Below are 20804 nucleotides of genomic sequence, written 5' to 3' on the forward strand. Positions count from 1 at the left end.
AAACATTTCGCTCCACTCTTGCAATGTTGCGCCAGATGGCCAAACCTAAAACACCTAAAACATTGAATAAGCTGAACAAAAGGTTTCACTTCTACTTTAGAATATAGAAAATTGATTTTGGTTGGTAACTGCTCTCCTCTGAACCAGAGTTTCACCCTGCCAGTAGGTACACGTTCCCCCGATGCTCTATCCCTTCGCGTAATCCGAACTATCTCCTCAATTGGGATATCCGAGGTTACAAGCTCCGCTAGCTGTTCCTCCGAGTAGTGCCCGGGGATCCCAAAAATTAACCCTGCTTTTTGGACGAAGTGCCTAAAGATTCGGGTTGAGTACCCTTGAGCAGCGAAAACACTGTTTTCCACTAGCCCGTTTGCACACTCCGCCGACCCGCACACAATCTTGCCCATTCTAGCAACCTCCTCGATATCGCTAATGCCCTGTTTCAGCAGTAGATCGGATAGATCAAACTGGTTTATAGCAATTCTGGCATTATTCGCACTCATTTTGTCGATACAAGCAATGTATGGGCCTTTATGCCCCTCATAATACTTGTTAACGATGATTTTGCGTTTACTTCCGTTTTTCGTACTCACGGAAGCCACACAAGCCGCGTCAGTCTTCTCTCTCTTTCGTCGTAGAAATGTTTGATGTCATGCTTGTTGTCGTGTTCGTGGACATGTTTGTCGACACGTTCGTCGACAAGTTTGGTTTCTTGCACAGCAGTTTAGAAGCCAAAAGCGGCGGAGCCGTTTTTGCCGCCATCTTTACTCCTACCCGCATGGCGGATTTAGCTTCTCCTTCCCTTTTTTTCAGCGTTTCCATGCGAATTTTAACTCCCGTCGCCTTCTCCGTGGCCATCCTTGTCTTTCCTATGCTTGCCATGCTTCTCAGGGTCCAGACGGAGTTCCAAGAGCCGTTTTAAGAGTTATTCCGGAACGCCATGCAGTAAATTCCAGGTTTTTCGACTTAATTGATGAAGCTTTGGGAATTTCTTCGCGCCGTCTTCGTAGGAGTGTGAGGCACCCCCAGAAGCTTCGGAAAATGTCTTTTTGATTAAAACAGTGTTGAACAACCTCTGGAGTATTTTTTTAACGAAACGGCCGTCCACGGGAAAATTTCCCACACAAAATCAATCGAGATGGCAGTTCTTTATTGTACAAATTTAAATCATAACTAAAATCAGCTGATGTGAAACAACGCGCTAGTGTATTTTTCGATACATTTTAATCGAGTGCAATGATAGCTATTCGATTCTTTTTGGAGACATTTTACAGACTAGCACGTTATCGAACCTTAACGGTCAGTAAAACAAAGAAATGTTTATATATTTTATTAAAAAGGATTTTCATGATTTAGAACTAGGTCAGACGTGCGACCCAGGACAGCAGAAGAATAATCAGCGTAATTAACCCCATGATGTAGAAATTAATTATTGAAGCCCCCATATCTTTCCAGGATCCCCGACTGCGCACCAGGAACAGGAAGTTCAGTCCCATTATGTTGCAAATGAACAATATGCAGATGAAGATTCTCTTCTCCCTCTGACGGGCATACTCGCAGTGCGTATAGAGAATGGACATGTTTAGCAGCACCGGCAGGGAGTGCTTCAACAGAACAAGACCAATGGTGATATACGGCGTATACTGCCAGAGGAAGCAGCGCCCACTGTTGGAATCAAACAGATTGTCGACCGATTCAAAAGATTCCATGCCAAAGAATGAGAATAATGTATACAGGAGAATACTGAAGGCCACACGTGGAACTGATTTGACCGAGTTCGTAGCGGCGAGCGATAGGCTAAGTTCCATGGTGAGCAGCTGCACGAAGACGGATTCGTATGAGGTGGAAAGCAGAGCATGGAGCGATCCCAGATTAAAGCAGATCTGGTCCAGACTCTGCTCCAGATTCGACTCCTTGTTCGTTAGAATTGAGACAAAGGCATAGATCAAGAAAGACCAGCTGGCTAGGTATAGCAAGATGGGTACGTCGTATTCCTCTGAATCAAAATACGCACAGATGATGGTGTTCAACAGGATCAGGGCATTACAGTACTTGGTGTGATAACTGTAACTGAAGCGCCGCTTCTTGGACCAAAATGCTCTTAGAAATACTAGCACAATGACAGAAAGAAAAAGATACAAATTTTGGTAACCCTCTGACAGCGGCAGAAGGGGGAAACAGGCAAGGATAATGACCAACGCCAGCCAGGTGTAGAGCTCCCGGGAGTTAGGCACGAAGTTTCTCCAATTGTTATAGAATCCAAAGGCTACGAAACACAGCGAGATCAGACGTTGTTCAAAGAAGGTAAACACCATCAGCTCAGCGCATACAATAATCAACAACAGTTGCGACGCTGAAGTCAGTTACTCCAGGCTGACTGCTGGGAACCGATGCTGATGTGGACTCAAACGCTGTGGGCTTCAGTGCCATCATCCATACAGGCATCGGGAGCAACAAATAGAATGCAATTGCGATCGGCGCTCGCTGCGCCACGAGAAAGATTAGCAACAAGAACATGGAAACATCCAATGTTATTCTGCACACTTTTTCTTGCTTTTCAAGCATTATCTGGAGGTTTCCTGCCGTGTTCCTGGACAGCAATCGATACAGGTAGAATATCCAACCGAGGAAGGTGGCCGCAGTGCTTAGCAGTAAACAATTGCGATAGTACCCGTGATAGTAGTCAATTCCCTTCAGAGTAAGCTCCATAACGACATTGCTCCTGGCCTAAGATTCCGAATAGGCCCTTCTGGTGTGAAGATTCAATATCAGCTTCTTATATGATTTGATTTCTGCCGGCGACAGCTCATCGAAGTTTTTCAAAAAGTCTGCAAAGAACCCTTGACAGACAAGCTGCTCCAGCAGCTTTTCGTATTGAGCTAGCAACTGGAGAGCATTGCAGTGAGCAGCCATGGCCTCGTACTCCTCACTCACAGCCATGTAGCCGGTCGGCAGTGTCCCAAAGTTGTTCATTGGAGGAGGCAGGCCTACCAGCGCGGACATCAGTGGTGTCAGTTGTGCCTGCTCCAGCTCGTGGAGCGGTAGCCACAAATTTGCGGGCTCCCACAGTGGAAGCGATACGGGAAACTCCTGCGCCCCAGAGCAGCTTCATTGAAGGGATGGAAGTGAACGCTGCCTCCGCGTTTGGTTACCTTCTTAAATACGTCCATTATGTTCGGACATCCCCAGGAAAAACTGTAGCCACTGCGATTGAGCACCGAGTCAAAGTCAATGGGATTCCTTTCCAGCCTTTGAAAACTGCCGAAGGATCCTCGTAGAAGCCCGCTAGCAATGCTATGTGACCTGGTCGAGATTCAGTGGGAGCACGCGTGCGAGATATTCCAACCAAGCCTTCGCGCATGAATATCTCCCGCAGATGCGGCACATGCCGGCAATTGTCTTCGAAAAACGAAGCGGCGCGGAGTCCATCTGTGACAATCAGAACCATACGATTCGCCGGGGCTTCCAGTCCGTATCCAATAAATGGTGTCTGCGGCTTCAGGCCATTGATAACGGGGGATCGAAAGTATATCACAAATATCGAGCCCAGAAGCAGTATATGGACCACCAAGGCGTAAACAATACACATTATTTGTATTGTAAACATTTTTTTTTTTTTTTTTTTTTTTTTTTTTTAGGATTTAAGTTACCAAGCTCCCCGTGAGTAGCGTGGGATTATTTGGCCGCCCGCCTTTTGAAGGTGGAAATTGCCAAGTCAAAGAATAGAAGATGTTGGAGTACTGTTTATAGCTTTACATCAATTTCGTCGATGAAGTCAATTAGTGTTTGGTACGCGCTGATGTTTTCTTTTTCAAAGAATTTGTAACTATCATTATATTTTCTTAGAGATGGGAAGTTTTGCCTTGTTGTGTTGTACTTTGTACAATTGAAAATTAAATGCGAGGCGTTATCGATACTATCGCATGTATCACATATGTTACTAGAAACTACATGCATTTTGGCGAGAGTGTGCCTATCGAATGCGTTACCACTAAGCAGTCTGTTGATTCTTTTAGCGTCAATGGCTTTAAGCTTAGTTTTATTTAGGAACCACGGTTTGGATGATGTTGAGGGGAAAAGCGAGCAGTAACCTCGGTGCTTGATACTAGCAAACTCGGCGTATTCTCTCTCCCATTCTGCTTTTAAGATTCTGTGTATTTCGCACATAGCGTCTTTAAGGTTCCATTTAACCACTGTGTATTTTCCTCGTCTGTGGGCTTCTTTGGCTGCTGCGTCAACTGAAGTGTTCTGAGGGATGTTAGCGTGTCCGGGAATGTAGTGAACCTCTACAGTTCTTAGATGTGGATTTTGTTGGATCTTTTCTCTGATTTTGTAGGCGATAGAGTTATCCTGAATGTTCTTCGCCAGAATGAGGGCCCCGTTTCTGCTGTCTGTCAGGAGCGCGACACGAGGAAAATTGTACAAAATAGCATGGTCTAATGCCTTCTCGATAGCAAGGAGCTCGGCGGACAACGAGGAAAGGGTTTTGTGCGTGTAATAGCTATCTAAAAAACCTGTCCTAACGTGCAGGAAAGCGGCGCTGGAATGCCCATCTGCGACTGACCCATCCGTGTAATAGATTTCAAAACCACCCTTTGTCAGCTGATCCTTCTTTTCCCCGTGGAGCAGCATGATACCTGCCTGGTCTATAGCGTGCTTGTTGGGTGCAGAACCCTTGAAAAATTCTAAGTCGGAGCTAATTTTAGTGCAAAATGAAGCTGTGTTCTCGAAAACCTCAACTCTATCTATTATGCTGCCAAACTCCCGATATGCCTTAGCGTAGCCCGTGTTTAAATCCCTATTTGCTGACACTGTTTCACTTGCTGGGAGATTAAATGCAAACACCTTAACCAACTCTTTCGCCGCCAGGAATCTCATCCTGTAGTCCGGGGGAAGTTCTCCTGCCATGTGATATATGATAGGAACGGGAGTGCAGATTATCAGACCCAGCGACTTTCTGAGGTGATGGTTGCAGTGGGATTTGACTTTGGCCAAGGCAGATTTGGACAGGTTGCAGAATGATGAGCACGCGTACTCTAGCCTACTTCTGACAAATGCCTTGTAAAATATAAGTCCTCTTTTGGGGCTGATACCATAGTGACACCCACTGAGTAATCTGAGAAATGCACAGTTTCTGTTCGATTCCGAGATGGCCAGATCAATGTGACCAGAGGCTGAGTTGTTTGCTGAGATAGTCCTGCCTAGGTATTTGATCTGCTCTACTTGTCTGATCTCAACTCCTTGATGCGAGATATTTATCGCAGCTCTACGATTGTTGAAGTAAATCACTTTAGACTTCACCGGATTGAATGACAGGTTTAGCCTATTGCATTTTTCTTCGAACTTATCTATACTGTCTTCCAGCACACATTTCGCAATGGATACGTCTTTATGAAAACAAACTATGAAAAAGTCATCAGCATACTGAAACAGTAAGCAGTTTATGACTGTTAATATCATGTAGTTCGGCTGTGTAAAGGTTAAAAAGGGTTGGGCTGAGACAGCTACCCTGGCTAACACCTCTGTTCACCTCTACCTCGCTTTTGCCCTTTATGAGAATTCGTCTGTTAAGGAAGCTGGAGATCCAAGCCGTGAGGCTTGTATTGAACCGCATATCCCTCATCCTGTGCTCGAGTGTGTCCACTCTTACGCAGTCGAACGCTCTTTGTAAGTCTAGGCAAGCTGCGACAACCTGACAACCCCTCGCCTTCAGCGCCAGAACTTTGTTGATAAGGTCGTTGATGCAAAGAGCCGTGGACCTGTTTCTCCTGAAGGCATAGGACCTGACCGGCAGCAGGTCACAGTTTGCTATGTGCAACTTCAACTTTATCAACCCCTCTATGGATTTAAACAGCGTGTTAATCAAACAAATCGGCCTATGGTTTTGGAAGGAAGTAGGGTCTGCATTCTTCTTGGGGATGGGTACCACTTTTATCCTGCGCCAGACTTCAGGGATGACGCCAGTCAGCCATACTTTATTTATAATTTCAAAAATGTCTTGTTTTTTCTCACTTGGTAGCTTTTGAAGCATCCTGAACGAGATGCCATCAGGGCCTCTAGCCGAATTGGGGTTCCTAGTTTTTAGGAAGGCCAGGAATTCTTCCAGTTCCAGGGGTTCCGGGTCGTCTGGTCCTAACAAAGGGGCAGGAATTTTCTTAGGGGCCTACTGTTTGACGTGGATGGGGTTACTTTAACCATATTGAGAAAGTTTTTGTCATCTTCGTTCGTCCATTTGTTCCCTACATTTTTGATTTGACCGTATTTTTTGATGTTCTTCACCCTGCTCCACATAGAGGGCGATGAGGAGACCTCTTCTATAAACTTGGAAAAGTTGCGCTTTCTAAGATTTTTTACGTGATTTTGTAGATTTTTGTCAGCTTCTAAGGTTGCTCTGGCATCAGCCAATTTTTTGGTGAGGTAGAATTTTTGCCTGCAAGCGTTTCTCACGCGAAAAAGTTTTTCCGTTTCCTCGTTCCACCATTTCTTAGCAACATACTTGTTCTTGCTTGAGAATGTGACCGTGTTTTTTAAGGTCAGGGATTTCACTTTTTCATTGAGCTCCTCCAGATTTGAGAAATCACTTGCACCCAGAATCCGGGCTATTCTGTTGTGAAGGATCTTCTTGCCTTGGAGGGGGGCATTTAGGCCTTGCACTGATAATACAATTGGGAAGTGGTTGCTGTTCGTAATTTTTGTTTTGAGGACTTGCCAGTTAATAGTTCCATTTCTGTAGTTCGAAAAAGAAAGGTCAAGAACGGAGAATTGAGATGGGCTCCTGGAGAAGGTTGGCGAACCGTCGTTTAGGCAGATAAATCCGGCCTCCCGGGTGGAATTCTCAATGCTGCGACCCTTGCGATCACAGATCGGACTTCCCCAGATAGAAGACCTAGCGTTGAAGTCCCCGCCCACTATTGAGGGTATGTAAAGCGAAGCCGCGAATTCGAAAAACTTTTTTGTGCCCGATTTAAACTGTGAAACTGTTGTTGATGGCGGTGCATATATGCTAAAAATATTGAAATTGCTCTTGAGGTTTAATGTTTTTATTCCTAAAATTTCCAAGTCGTTCTCTATTTTTAAAATGCTGAATTGAATGTTTTTCCTGACGTAGATGCCAACCCCGCCGTAGCCGTCCTCTCTGGGCCTGCAGAAAAAGTTATAGTCTAAAATGTTGCAGTCCGCGTTGTTCAACACCCAAATCTCTGAGAGGATGGCAATATCTATTGCGTTCTTGTCTAGGAACATTGAGAGGAGCTGTTTGTTGTTGTTGTGTGTCAGACTTTGAATATTTAGCTGAAGAATCTTCATTGTTGGATGTTTTGAGAACCAACTGCCATCTCCACGGATAAAGATCTCACAAATTTCTCGCTCATTTGGACGTAGTCTGAGTTTATTGAGTTCTTCCACTCTGCCATGTTGGCTGCTGCCTTGGCCGCCTCTGCGTTCCGGGCGGCAACCCTATTGGATTTGGTCACTTCCGCGAAAGAGGTGACAGAATGAATTTCCCTGGCGGACTCTAAGCTGTTATTTAAGAATTCAGGGGAGCGGTTAGATTGCCAACTGGGTCTAGGAAATTCCCCTTGATCCCTTAGGTTGGGGGAAGTTCTATCAAAAAGGATCGGATATCTAGCCTTGACCTCAGCTCTAGTTAGGTTTTCCAGTGTCATGCACTTTTGAATGGCGTACGCTTTTTTCCTGGCCTCACACTGCGGGTGGGTGGCAGCATGTTCCCCCTTGCAGTTAGCACAGACCAGCCCTGAGCAGATAATATCTTTGCTGTGATCTTGTCCGCATTTGAAACATTTCGCTCCACTCTTGCAATGTTGCGCCAGATGGCCAAACCTAAAACACCTAAAACATTGAATAAGCTGAACAAAAGGTTTCACTTCTACTTTAGAATATAGAAAATTGATTTTGGTTGGTAACTGCTCTCCTCTGAACCAGAGTTTCACCCTGCCAGTAGGTACACGTTCCCCCGATGCTCTATCCCTTCGCGTAATCCGAACTATCTCCTCAATTGGGATATCCGAGGTTACAAGCTCCGCTAGCTGTTCCTCCGAGTAGTGCCCGGGGATCCCAAAAATTAACCCTGCTTTTTGGACGAAGTGCCTAAAGATTCGGGTTGAGTACCCTTGAGCAGCGAAAACACTGTTTTCCACTAGCCCGTTTGCACACTCCGCCGACCCGCACACAATCTTGCCCATTCTAGCAACCTCCTCGATATCGCTAATGCCCTGTTTCAGCAGTAGATCGGATAGATCAAACTGGTTTATAGCAATTCTGGCATTATTCGCACTCATTTTGTCGATACAAGCAATGTATGGGCCTTTATGCCCCTCATAATACTTGTTAACGATGATTTTGCGTTTACTTCCGTTTTTCGTACTCACGGAAGCCACACAAGCCGCGTCAGTCTTCTCTCTCTTTCGTCGTAGAAATGTTTGATGTCATGCTTGTTGTCGTTTTCGTGGACATGTTTGTCGACACGTTCGTCGACAAGTTTGGTTTCTTGCACAGCAGTTTAGAAGCCAAAAGCTGCGGAGCCGTTTTTGCCGCCATCTTTACTCCTACCCGCATGGCGGATTTAGCTTCTCCTTCCCTTTTTTTCAGCGTTTCCATGCGAATTTTAACTCCCGTCGCCTTCTCCGTGGCCATCCTTGTCTTTCCTATGCTTGCCATGCTTCTCAGGGTCCAGACGGAGTTCCAAGAGCCGTTTTAAGAGTTATTCCGGAACGCCATGCAGTAAATTCCAGGTTTTTCGACTTAATTGATTAAGCTTTGGGAATTTCTTCGCGCCGTCTTCGTAGGCGTGTGAGGCACCCCCAGAAGCTTCGGAAAATGTCTTTTTGATTAAAACAGTGTTGAACAACCTCTGGAGTATTTTTTTAACGAAACGGCCGTCCACGGGAAAATTTCCCACACAAAAACAATCGAGATGGCAGTTCTTTATTGTACAAATTTAAATCATAACTAAAATCAGCTGATGTGAAACAACGCGCTAGTGTATTTTTCGATACATTTTAATCGAGTGCAATGATAGCTATTCGATTCTTTTTGGAGACATTTTACAGACTAGCACGTTATCGAACCTTAACGGTCAGTAAAACAAAGAAATGTTTATATATTTTATTAAAAAGGATTTTCATGATTTAGAACTAGGTCAGACGTGCCGGTAGACGATTGCAATCAGGCCCAGCAGCAGCTGTGCGACCCAGGACAGCAGAAGAATAATCAGCGTAATTAACCCCATGATGTAGAAATTAATTATTGAAGCCCCCATATCTTTCCAGGATCCCCGACTGCGCACCAGGAACAGGAAGTTCAGTCCCATTATGTTGCAAATGAACAATATGCAGATGAAGATTCTCTTCTCCCTCTGACGGGCATACTCGTAGTGCGTATAGAGAATGGACATGTTTAGCAGCACCGGCAGGGAGTGCTTCAACAGAACAAGACCAATGGTGATATACGGCGTATACTGCCAGAGGAAGCAGCGCCCACTGTTGGAATCAAACAGATTGTCGACCGATTCAAAAGATTCCATGCCAAAGAATGAGAATAATGTATACAGGAGAATACTGAAGGCCACACGTGGAACTGATTTGACCGAGTTCGTAGCGGCGAGCGATAGGCTAAGTTCCATGGTGAGCAGCTGCACGAAGACGGATTCGTATGAGGTGGAAAGCAGAGCATGGAGCGATCCCAGATTAAAGCAGATCTGGTCCAGACTCTGCTCCAGATTCGACTCCTTGTTCGTTAGAATTGAGACAAAGGCATAGATCAAGAAAGACCAGCTGGCTAGGTATAGCAAGATGGGTACGTCGTATTCCTCTGAATCAAAATACGCACAGATGATGGTGTTCAACAGGATCAGGGCATTACAGTACTTGGTGTGATAACTGTAACTGAAGCGCCGCTTCTTGGACCAAAATGCTCTTAGAAATACTAGCACAATGACAGAAAGAAAAAGATACAAATTTTGGTAACCCTCTGACAGCGGCAGAAGGGGGAAACAGGCAAGGATAATGACCAACGCCAGCCAGGTGTAGAGCTCCCGGGAGTTAGGCACGAAGTTTCTCCAATTGTTATAGAATCCAAAGGCTACGAAACACAGCGAGATCAGACGTTGTTCAAAGAAGGTAAACACCATCAGCTCAGCGCATACAATAATCAACAACAGTTGCGACGCTGAAGTCAGTTACTCCAGGCTGACTGCTGGGAACCGATGCTGATGTGGACTCAAACGCTGTGGGCTTCAGTGCCATCATCCATACAGGCATCGGGAGCAACAAATAGAATGCAATTGCGATCGGCGCTCGCTGCGCCACGAGAAAGATTAGCAACAAGAACATGGAAACATCCAATGTTATTCTGCACACTTTTTCTTGCTTTTCAAGCATTATCTGGAGGTTTCCTGCCGTGTTCCTGGACAGCAATCGATACAGGTAGAATATCCAACCGAGGAAGGTGGCCGCAGTGCTTAGCAGTAAACAATTGCGATAGTACCCGTGATAGTAGTCAATTCCCTTCAGAGTAAGCTCCATAACGACATTGCTCCTGGCCTAAGATTCCGAATAGGCCCTTCTGGTGTGAAGATTCAATATCAGCTTCTTATATGATTTGATTTCTGCCGGCGACAGCTCATCGAAGTTTTTCAAAAAGTCTGCAAAGAACCCTTGACAGACAAGCTGCTCCAGCAGCTTTTCGTATTGAGCTAGCAACTGGAGAGCATTGCAGTGAGCAGCCATGGCCTCGTACTCCTCACTCACAGCCATGTAGCCGGTCGGCAGTGTCCCAAAGTTGTTCATTGGAGGAGGCAGGCCTACCAGCGCGGACATCAGTGGTGTCAGTTGTGCCTGCTCCAGCTCGTGGAGCGGTAGCCACAAATTTGCGGGCTCCCACAGTGGAAGCGATACGGGAAACTCCTGCGCCCCAGAGCAGCTTCATTGAAGGGATGGAAGTGAACGCTGCCTCCGCGTTTGGTTACCTTCTTAAATACGTCCATTATGTTCGGACATCCCCAGGAAAAACTGTAGCCACTGCGATTGAGCACCGAGTCAAAGTCAATGGGATTCCTTTCCAGCCTTTGAAAACTGCCGAAGGATCCTCGTAGAAGCCCGCTAGCAATGCTATGTGACCTGGTCGAGATTCAGTGGGAGCACGCGGCACATGCCGGCAATTGTCTTCGAAAAACGAAGCGGCACGGAGTCCATCAGTAGCAAACAGAACCAAGCGAGTCGCCGGAGGATTCAAATCGAATGCAAGTAGAGGTGTCTGTGGATGTAGGCCCTTGATGACGGTCGAACGAAAGTTGATCACAAGTATCGAGCCCAGGAGAAGTACGTGGACCAGAAATGCGTAAAATATCCACATTGTGTTAAAAATGTATGCTCTCTGTATCTCTCCAAAGTTCAAGTGCGATAAGTGAGCCAAACTATTGAGTACCCAGCCTACTGTAATCGAATAGCAAGCGATAGGTATATCGATGTTGGTAACGGTTAGCCCATTGACGACCAATGGGGTACTCAAATACAGTTCACGAAAATTAAGAAACTTTAATTATTTTAGCACAGTTCAGGTGAAAGATATCGTGGAAATAATGATTGTAGAGAAAGAGGAAGGTTGGATCTACAAGAATGATTTACAAAACAATATTATTTTCCGTGTTTGAACTGAAGCTGTTCACCTGTTTAAATAGAGGGGGTTAAGTGGGCTAAGTTCGTTTTTCATCTGTTAATGATAAAAATGGCTTGGGCGGCACGTTTATACACAAGTTTTCGTTTATTTTCTAATAATGCCGTGAACTGCAACGCCATCGGAGGCAAGAGTCTGGTGGACGGCGTGGCTATTACAAAAAATGGCAAAACAATAGTTGCCTGGCATGCAGAAACAGCCTTCCCTACGAACACTCAAAGCCGCTGCCCAAAGTTGTGGAAGCGCAAACCTCTGCGGTGATCAAGAAACTGCACTGAAGACGGCGATGCAGGGATTCAAGAGGAAGCATCCTGAAGTCGCACGCTACGAGCTGTCGAAATTGACACACACCACAAAGCACCGTTGGTTCCCACGTGCTCGCGACAAGAAGGCCAAGAAGACGCCCATGGATAGGCCATACCTGTAAACTGGGTGCATTGCATAATAAATTCGCTTACGTTTTAATCCATGCGCTGTCTCTTTATGAATACATTTAACAAATCAGAAATGGGAATATCTGCCGACGTCTGGGCCTGCTGCGGGGCTGTATTGTTTCGGTGTTGTGGAAATGTGGGCATCATGCGTGGGTCACAGGCTGCAAGTGGACAGATTTAGGCTATCATTTAGATCATTTATTCTATTGATGATTAGCTTACCCTGTGGCGGATCAATGAAGTACTTGCTGTTCAAACACTCTTCGGCTGTGGCTCGGGTATTGGGGTTGTAGATGAACAATATGTTGAGGAGATTTTTGCCCGCCTTTGCGATTGCACTGAATTTGGTTTTTAGATTGTTGTACGGCTGCTGGCTCAATGTGAAGTTTTGCACGGCCGGTAGCTCTGAAAAACCTGGCCAGATGGACTCTGATGGCGCTCCAAGCAGATCAATTATCATATCCAGCTGGGCTATCTCGGAGCTTCCAGGCAGCATTGGTTTTCCCAGTAGTAACTCGCCAAGTATGCAGCCAAACGACCACATGTCCACGGCTGTGGGGTGGGTTTTGCATCCGAGTAGTAGCTCCGGGGCGCGATACCACAGGGTCACCATTTGCGGTGTCATTGGTTTGGGGGGATTGCTATACATGGGGGGATTATATACCGATCGTGAATATATTTTAGGGCACGCAGTACCTGCAACGTAATACACTTAACCTCAGACTCGGTGAACGGTTGAGCCATGTTGTCCAGCACGGAGGCTAGGTCTTGCTCACAGAAATCCATGACAAGGAATATGCTGTCCAAGCTCTTGCCCACGACAACTTCCCGCAGCCGAACGATATTTTCGTGCTTGAGTTGCTTTAGTATCATTATTTCCCGCAATCCGCTCACCGGGAGGCCATCCTTCTCCTGGTCCATGCGCACCTTCTTCAGGGCCACAACTTCGTTGTTCCGAGTGTCACGAGCTCGATCTGGGAGAAATCATGTTGGTTTATTCGGTTTGATGCGGTTTTAGGCTGACTTACAAACAATGCCATAGCTGCCTTCACCCACGCGGTTTAGCTTCTCGAACTCGGCGACGGGTCGGCAGCGTCCATACTAATTATAGAAAGAAGTATAGGTTAGGTTAGGTTGAGGCGGCTGCCGGGCTCGCTCGGAACCCGTCACACTTAGGCCGGTTTCGGCCCGTTGTGATACCGCATATGATCATTTCCTTCATGCGTTGTTAGACTTCCTGTCAGCAATTATCCCATCCAGATGCTCTCACAAAGTTCGCTATCCTCCTGGGACATAGTTTGGACATCTCTGAGATGTCGTGTAGAAAGGCTGAGCCCAGGTGCTGTAGCCTTCTTCTGCTGGGAGCTGGGCAGGAGCAGAACAGATGTTCCACTGTCTCCTCCTCTTCCTCGTCTCTACAGCTGCGACAAAAATCGTTATGTGGGGCCCCCAGCCTGTTAGCGTGGGTGCCTATTAGCCAGTGTCCCGTGAGGGAACGTGTGACTACGCTGCACCTTTTCCTGCTTAACTTGAGGAGCTCGGAGGTGCGCTTCATGTCCATGGTCGGCCATGTTTGCCGAGTTGTGCGACATCGTGGCACTGTTTGCCACATATCGTTGTTTAGTCGCTTGTATTGCTCCCTTATAATGAGCTTACAGGTGGCCATTGGCATACAGATATCCTCCTTGTCTTGGAGAAGGGGGATTGTAGTGCCAGATCTGGCCAGCTCGTCCGCTATACAGTGGCCCGGGACCCAAATCAGGCTAATAGCAAATTGCTGAGCCATCTCGCGCAGAGATTTGCGGCAGTCTGCCACGGTGGCCGAGTTCGAGGAAATCGCGCTTAGCGATTTGATCGCAGCCTGGCTGTCGCTATAAATGTTTAGCTTGGTTGCCGTGACGGCAGCCGCTTGTAGGCAGTCTAGAGCCTCCCTGATTGCTATGACTTCCGCTTGAAAGACACTGCAATGATCTGGGAGTCTGAAGGAATGCCTTATGCTTAGCTGTTCAGAGTAGATTCCCCCTCCGACTCTGTCGTCCAGCTTTGATCCATCTGTGAAGGCCCCATCTGGGCCTGGGAGTCCCTCGAGCCATTCGTCTCTGTGAGGGATGATTGTGTCGAAGGGAGTGTCTGTGTACTCTCTTGGAACTTGGTAGTCTGTTTTTGAGGGGACGGTACTGCTATTATTTAATATGGCTGAGTGACCTATGCACTGTGTCACCCATTGATCTGAGTCTCTTAGACGTATTGCTGCTGCTTCTGCCCGTTCCTTTCCTGCGAGGTCAAGGCTCTGTAGGCATAGGATGGCATTTAGCGCATCATTTGGGGTGGTGCGAAGAGCTCCGCTGATGCATAGGGCGGCAGTCCGCTGGACTTTGCCCAGTTGCTTGGTGATCGCCCTTTTTGATAGGGCCGGCCACCACACCGTAACTCCGTAGAGTAGTATTGGTCTAACTATAGCTTGATATATCCATTGGACTATGCTTGGGATCATACCCCATCTTAGCCCAATAGCTTTTTTGCATGTGTAGAGTGCAGTCATTGCCTTCTTCACTCTGTCTTTGACATTCAGGTTCCAGCTAAGCTTCTTGTCAATTACCAACCCTAAGTAACTGGCACTGTCGCTAAAGGAGAGCCTGCATCCTTGTAGTATTGGAGGGTTGAGGGGCGGGACCTTGTATTTATTTGTACCTTGTATTTATTTTATAGTACGAGTTCCTTTTTTGAGGGATTTACTCCCAGACCGCGCGATTCTGTCCAATCCGACAGTTGCGCTAGCTTTGTGGACATTAAGTCGCACAGTGTTTGGGGGTATTTCCCCGAGAAGATAATCGCAACGTCGCCCGCATAGGCCACGACTTTGCAGCCCCCCCCTTCTAGGTCACATAGAATCTTGTTGACTGCTATGTTCCACAGAAGAGGAGACAGGACACCACCTTGCGGGGTGCCTCTGTTGACATACCTTGACTGGGCGGACGATCCCATCGATGATGTCACCGTCCTGCATGTGAGCAATTGATCAATGAGCATCACCAAGTGACGGTCCACGCCCAGGTCAGTCAGGGCTTCTGTAATGGCGCCCGGTACAACGTTGTTGAAAGTTCCCTCAATATCGAGAAAGGCTATGAGTGAGTACTCTTTGTGATGCAGAGATTTCTCTACCGCTGAGATCACTTCATGAAGAGCCGTTTCCGTGGATTTTCCTTTCCGGTAGGCATGCTGTGCGCCTGACAGCAACTGAGGGTGTATAGTTGTCCTCAGTTGCAGCCCGACGAGTCTCTCAAAGGTTTTGAGGAGGAAGGACGATAGGCTGATTGGTCTAAAGTCTTTTGCAGCTGAGTGCGAGGCTTTCCCAGCTTTGGGAATGAAGACTATCTTTGCCTTAAGCCATATTCGCGGGATTGTACCCACATCCAGTATCTTCCTGAAGATACCTTGTAGCCAGTTGATGGCCGTATCCCCGGCCTTCTGAAGTTGGGCCGGGATTACCTGGTCTGGGCCTGGCGATTTGAACGGGTTGAAGCTGTTTATTGCCCAGCTTATGTTTCGTTTTGTGAGGATGTGATCCATCGAGGTTACCGGTCCCTCTCCTGGAAGATGTGCCGTCTCGATGGTTGTGCACCCTGGAAAATGTGTGTCTAGTAGAATGTGCAGGGACTCCTCACTGGAGTTAGTCCACGTGCCGTCATTCCTTTTAAGATACCCTACCGAGGGGTTAGTTTTTGAGAGAATCTTGCGAAGCCTTGCGGCCTCTGACGTTTCCTCAATTTCCGAGCAAAATTTTTGCCAAGAGGCCCTTTTTGCTTTCCTTGTTTCCTTTTTATATAGTGACAGACTGATTTTGTAGTCTGCCCAGTGGCTCTCCTCGTTCGCGCTTTTGGCCCTGTTGAAGAAGGTCCTGCAGCTTTTACGTAGGATGTCTATTAGTTTTGACCACCAGGGGGGTTTCTTTTTCCCCCTAGGTTTGCTAGAGGGGCACGCTGCCGCGAAGGCTTTGTTGCATGCCTCTGTGAACCTGTTCACTAGGCGATCTAGGTCGTCTTTTGTGTCATTTATTAATTATAAAAGTGGGGTCGTTGCCCCGATTACAAATAAATAGATTTGAGTTAAGGATGAAGCTGAAAAGTGACTCACCCCTTACATTTGTGTTCGAGCTCCCCCATTGAGTGTGGTGAGCGTTGGCATCGCAACCTATTAATAGGTCTATGTCCGCCCCCCCGCTTTCGCGGGCTAGTTTGCGAACCAGGTCGTTGGGAGGATCGTTTCCCTCATGGGCCATGTAGGACGACATCAGCCTTAGATGTGTCCCTTTCAGCTCTAGGCTTGCCGCCGTGTTGTCGCTATCGCTATAATTATGGAGCAGAAAGATATTAAGGTGCTTTCTGGCGAGAATGCAGGTGCGGGTTTTACCTTCATGTTGAGCTACAATTATCTTGTACTCCTTCGACCCTAGTCCACAAACCTTGTCTCCCACTATCCAAGGTTCCTGGATCAGGGCTACGTCTGCTCCGCTCTCTTCGAGGCGGAGTATAAGAGCAGCGGATGCTGCTTTACAGTGGTGGAGATTGATCTGAAGGAGCCTCAAGGACATCCTTAGTGTTCTCCACCACTGTAATGTCGGCATCCGGATCTTCCTCGACTTCCTCGTGGCAACACATCGCCTCGAAGTCGCATCTCAGCGTGCCTTTGGTGGAGTAGCCCTCTGGGTCTATCTCTGTGTGATCGTCGGGTGCTTCGATCTCCGAGGCAGCGTCCTGCTCGACTGGCTTGTCGACAGGACCTGCCTCGGCCGCCGCATCCGACTTGTAGACCTTTACGGTCACAGAGCTGAACCCAAAATTGAGCTCGCCTTTGGCAGCCTCCATCGGGGCCAGCGACTCTTTGTTGAGGACGACCACCGCCTGGTTTGTGGGGCCCTGTGTCGTCTCAACTTTGACCACCTTCCAATCCGCTGTTGGGAGGTGGGGGTTGCATCTTTGCAACATTTTTAGGATGCGCTCCGGCTCCTTCATGGAGGCGGGCACCCAGACTCTCGCCCTTGGTCTACTGGGCACTTCGCTCCAGTCTACAGCGACGAGCTTCGCCCCTGGGTAGACTTCCCCGACTTGCGCTACCGCTGCTTTGTACAGCTGTACGGAGCGCTCGTCTTCACAGGCTACGATTTTTATGCAGCCCTGGTACCAGCCCATGTCTTTGCAGACGGGGTGGGGGGGGGGGGGGGGGGGGGGTCCAGGCTGCTTTTCCAGCAGCTCGAAGCAGCGATCGGCCAGTGCCGCTTCCACCCACTTCCACTGGTTTCTAGGTATCCGGGAGTCCGCGCTTCCTTTGTCCAGGACGCCAATCAGCGTCCTTTCTCTGGCAATCTGCGCGAATGATGTGTTAGGCAGCACTCTGGAGCGCTTCGGTGTCGGCCCGGGGTCTCTTGTGAGCGTTGCCATTTGGCTGAGGGGCTTCCTTCTTCGGTGCTTCCTTGCCATTTGTCCGTCGGGCTGGACATCTGGCTTGCGTTCTGCCGACTGGGGATATTGCCAGCACTCCTTCTATCGGCATATGTAAAAGATTTGGCTTGGACACTAGTAGATGGTGACTCATCACCCGCCACTTTACCAGCAGGCAGAGCAGCCGCAGGATTGCATAGCCACTCTGCCAAGGTATCGGTTTTGGGAGCCAATTCACCACCCACCCCGACACCGGGATGGGACCCCTTTGGGCTCTCCCTAGAATCTTCCGCCGCGCAGGTTTTCCCTGCTGATTTGCGGGTCGGGCCAGGCCTTTGGGCCGCTGCCTTCCCCTGTTTGGGATTGCTCCCTGTTGGCATTTGGGGAGTGCCAGACTCATTTTTTTTGTTTTTAAATTCTTCCATTCTTTTCCCACGAGCTGCAGAGAAGGGGTACGGTCCGTCCGGGCAGAGATCCACGTTGCCCGGATAAGGCATACTTAGAACAGGGGGCTGCCAAGTCCCTCCGTTAACGACTGGGCTAGTTTTATATACCAGCCAGGCTGACTCTCGGCACGGGTCGAATAACACTCTTAGTCCGGCCCGGTGTGAGCTGAATGTGGGGGGTTGGGATGTGGGTAGGTAGTGTGTAGGGATAGGGGAGTGTGTGAGCTACTTATACGAGGCGGCACCACAAGCGCATCGTCAGTGTTGCTACTTCGCGAACACCCGCTGGCTGTCCGGGGCTGCTTATTTTCGGTAATCTCCCTAGGGGTGGCCGATTATTCGCAGCTGACCTACCTATATGACCTGTATATAGGTAGGTCGTTCGCTATCCGCAACCTGCGACCCGTCCGGTGGCCTCAGCTAGGCCCCCTTTGAGCCACCTCACGAGCTCATCAGACCAGAGAAAGAAGTATATAAAACACGAATATATTTCTTTGAGCAGTCTTCGACTGCCTGACAAATTTACCAAATTCTGCTCCGGGATCGGCATGGGGGTTCCACTGTTCTTCAGCGATATAAGAAATCCCTTGCGTGTGATGGGCGCCTGGGGATCGGGGGCCGGGTTGGCTTCCAATTCATTTGACGTCAAGGTGGACGACATTTTTACCAATTATTTTGTTTAGTTTTTTTTTTAGGGTTTAAGTTACCAAGCTACCCGTGAGTAGCGTGGGATTATTTGGCCGCCCGCCTTTTGAAGGTGGAAATTGCCAAGTCAAAGAATAGAAGATGTTGGAGTACTGTTTATAGCTTTACATCAATTTCGTCGATGAAGTCAATTAGTGTTTGGTACGCGCTGATGTTTTCTTTTTCAAAGAATTTGTAAATATCATTATATTTTCTTAGAGATGGGATGTTTTGCCTTGTTGTGTTGTACCACTAACCATACAGTATATAGATGTGCCAGTTCATACAACGAAAGCGTCACACACTGGCTAGCGCGTTCAGTACCCCAGAGTGACGTCATCATGAGAGAGAGCGCGCAGAGAGAACATCTTTGCATGTGTTAGTACACACGCAATATGTTTCGACAAAAATATGTGATTGTATGCTTTTTCAGATTTTTTTGAACTCTCTCAGGTCTGGTTCTGTTTTGCCACCAGCATGTTTTAGTGTATGGGTGCACATGCATTCTCACGAACTTTGCGTGTGTGTGTTTAGTATTGCTGGCCGCTAGAACTGAAATTTGAGTTTGGTTCTTGTTTTGGGTCTTTTGATGGACTGACCTACCGCCACAAAATAAATGAAGAATGGGCAGGGGGTTGGGGTATGGTACACAAGGGCGCAGGAAATGAAATAAAAGCTGTTATTTGTTTGATTTATACCACAAAATATAAAATATTACAATAATATAATTACACATTTATTTCCTTATTATACCCGATACTCAAAATGAGTATTGGGGTATATTAGATTTGTGGTAAAAGTGGATGTGTGTAACGTCCAGAAGGAATCGTTTCCGACCCCATAAAGTATATACATATATTCTTGATCAGCATCAATAGCCGAGTCGATTGAGCCCTGTCTGTCTGTCTGTCTGTCCGTCTGTCCGTCTGTCCGTCCGTCCGTCTGTCCGTCCCCTTCAGCGCCTAGTGCTCAAAGGCTATAAGAGCTAGAGCAACGATGTTTTGGATCCAGACTTCTGTGATATGTCACTGCTACAAAAATATTTCAAAACTTCGCCCCGCCCGTTTCCGCCCCCACAAAGAACGAAAATCTGTGGCATCCACAATTTAAAGATATTAGAAAACCAAAAACGTAGAATTGTAGAGAATTACCATATCTTTAAGACTGCGGAATCTGAATTGGATCGTATTATTATTATAGCCAGCATCAAGAAAACAATTGCATTTTTTCTCGCCCTGTCTCTCTCTAACACACACGTAGCATAGCCGGCTTTGCTTAGAGTAAAACATTAGCGCCTATATCTCAGAGACTATAAAAGCTAGAGCAACCAAATTTGGTATCCACACTCCTAATATCCCGGACCAAGACGAGTTTTTTTCAAAATTTCGCCACACCCCCTTCCGCCCCCGCAAAGGATGAAAATCTGGGGATATTCACAAATCTCAGAGACTATTAGGGCTAGAGCAACCAAATTTGGTATCCGCACTCCTGTTAGATCTCACTTTAAAACGTATATCTCAAAATTTCGCCCCCCCCCCTTCCGCCCCCACAAAGGACGAAAATCTGTTGCATCCACAATATTGAGGATACGAGAAAACTAAAAACGCAGAATCATAGATAATGACCATATCTATCAGATTGCTGAATCTGGATCAGATCAGATCAGTTTTATAGCCAATAGGAACAAATCAATTTGCAGTGGCTACGCAGCGCCCGACGTCACGCTCAGACTGATTTTCTGTCTCTCTCGCACGCAGTCTTTGTCGTGTCGTTTAATATTCGCGGCGTCTGCCGGAGGAGAGCCATACTGACTTTGTATCGGGTATAACTGTAGAGTTGCGGTGTCCGCTGCAACTCACAACGTTCCCCCTCGTTTTAAACAGGTTTATTATAAATTATAAAAATTATGCAAACGCCGTCGGTTCTCGACTTTTTTGTTTATTATAACTAAAACAATGATGTATCTAAATATACAATATAAGAAAAAATATATATATACTTAAATAAATTTGCATAAATATATATATTTCTTTCTATAAATAGAGGATATGCCTTAAGATTCTTAACATATACACGAAAAAAAATCTAAAAACACTTTACTCAGACACTTT

General features: G+C 47.0%; 1 protein-coding gene and 3 pseudogenes across 1 annotated transcript; 1 reads left to right on the forward strand and 3 right to left on the reverse strand.

Annotated features, from left to right (window-relative positions):
* Window positions 1–1350: 1350 nt before the first annotated feature.
* LOC117190465 lies at window positions 1351–3599 on the reverse strand (annotated as a pseudogene).
* A 5558-nt stretch (window positions 3600–9157) lies between these two features.
* LOC117190433 (GPI ethanolamine phosphate transferase 1-like) lies at window positions 9158–10147 on the reverse strand. Its single transcript, XM_033395512.1, has one exon. The coding sequence runs from the start codon at window positions 10145–10147 to the stop codon at window positions 9158–9160; it is 990 nt and encodes a 329-aa protein (XP_033251403.1).
* Window positions 10148–11727: 1580 nt separating this feature from the next.
* Window positions 11728–12199, forward strand: LOC117189491 (annotated as a pseudogene).
* Window positions 12151–18841, reverse strand: LOC117189487 (annotated as a pseudogene).
* Window positions 18842–20804: the final 1963 nt, after the last annotated feature.

This window comes from Drosophila miranda, assembly GCF_003369915.1.
Source record: "Drosophila miranda strain MSH22 chromosome Y unlocalized genomic scaffold, D.miranda_PacBio2.1 Contig_Y1_pilon, whole genome shotgun sequence".
NCBI classification, from domain to species: Eukaryota; Metazoa; Arthropoda; class Insecta; order Diptera; family Drosophilidae; genus Drosophila; species Drosophila miranda.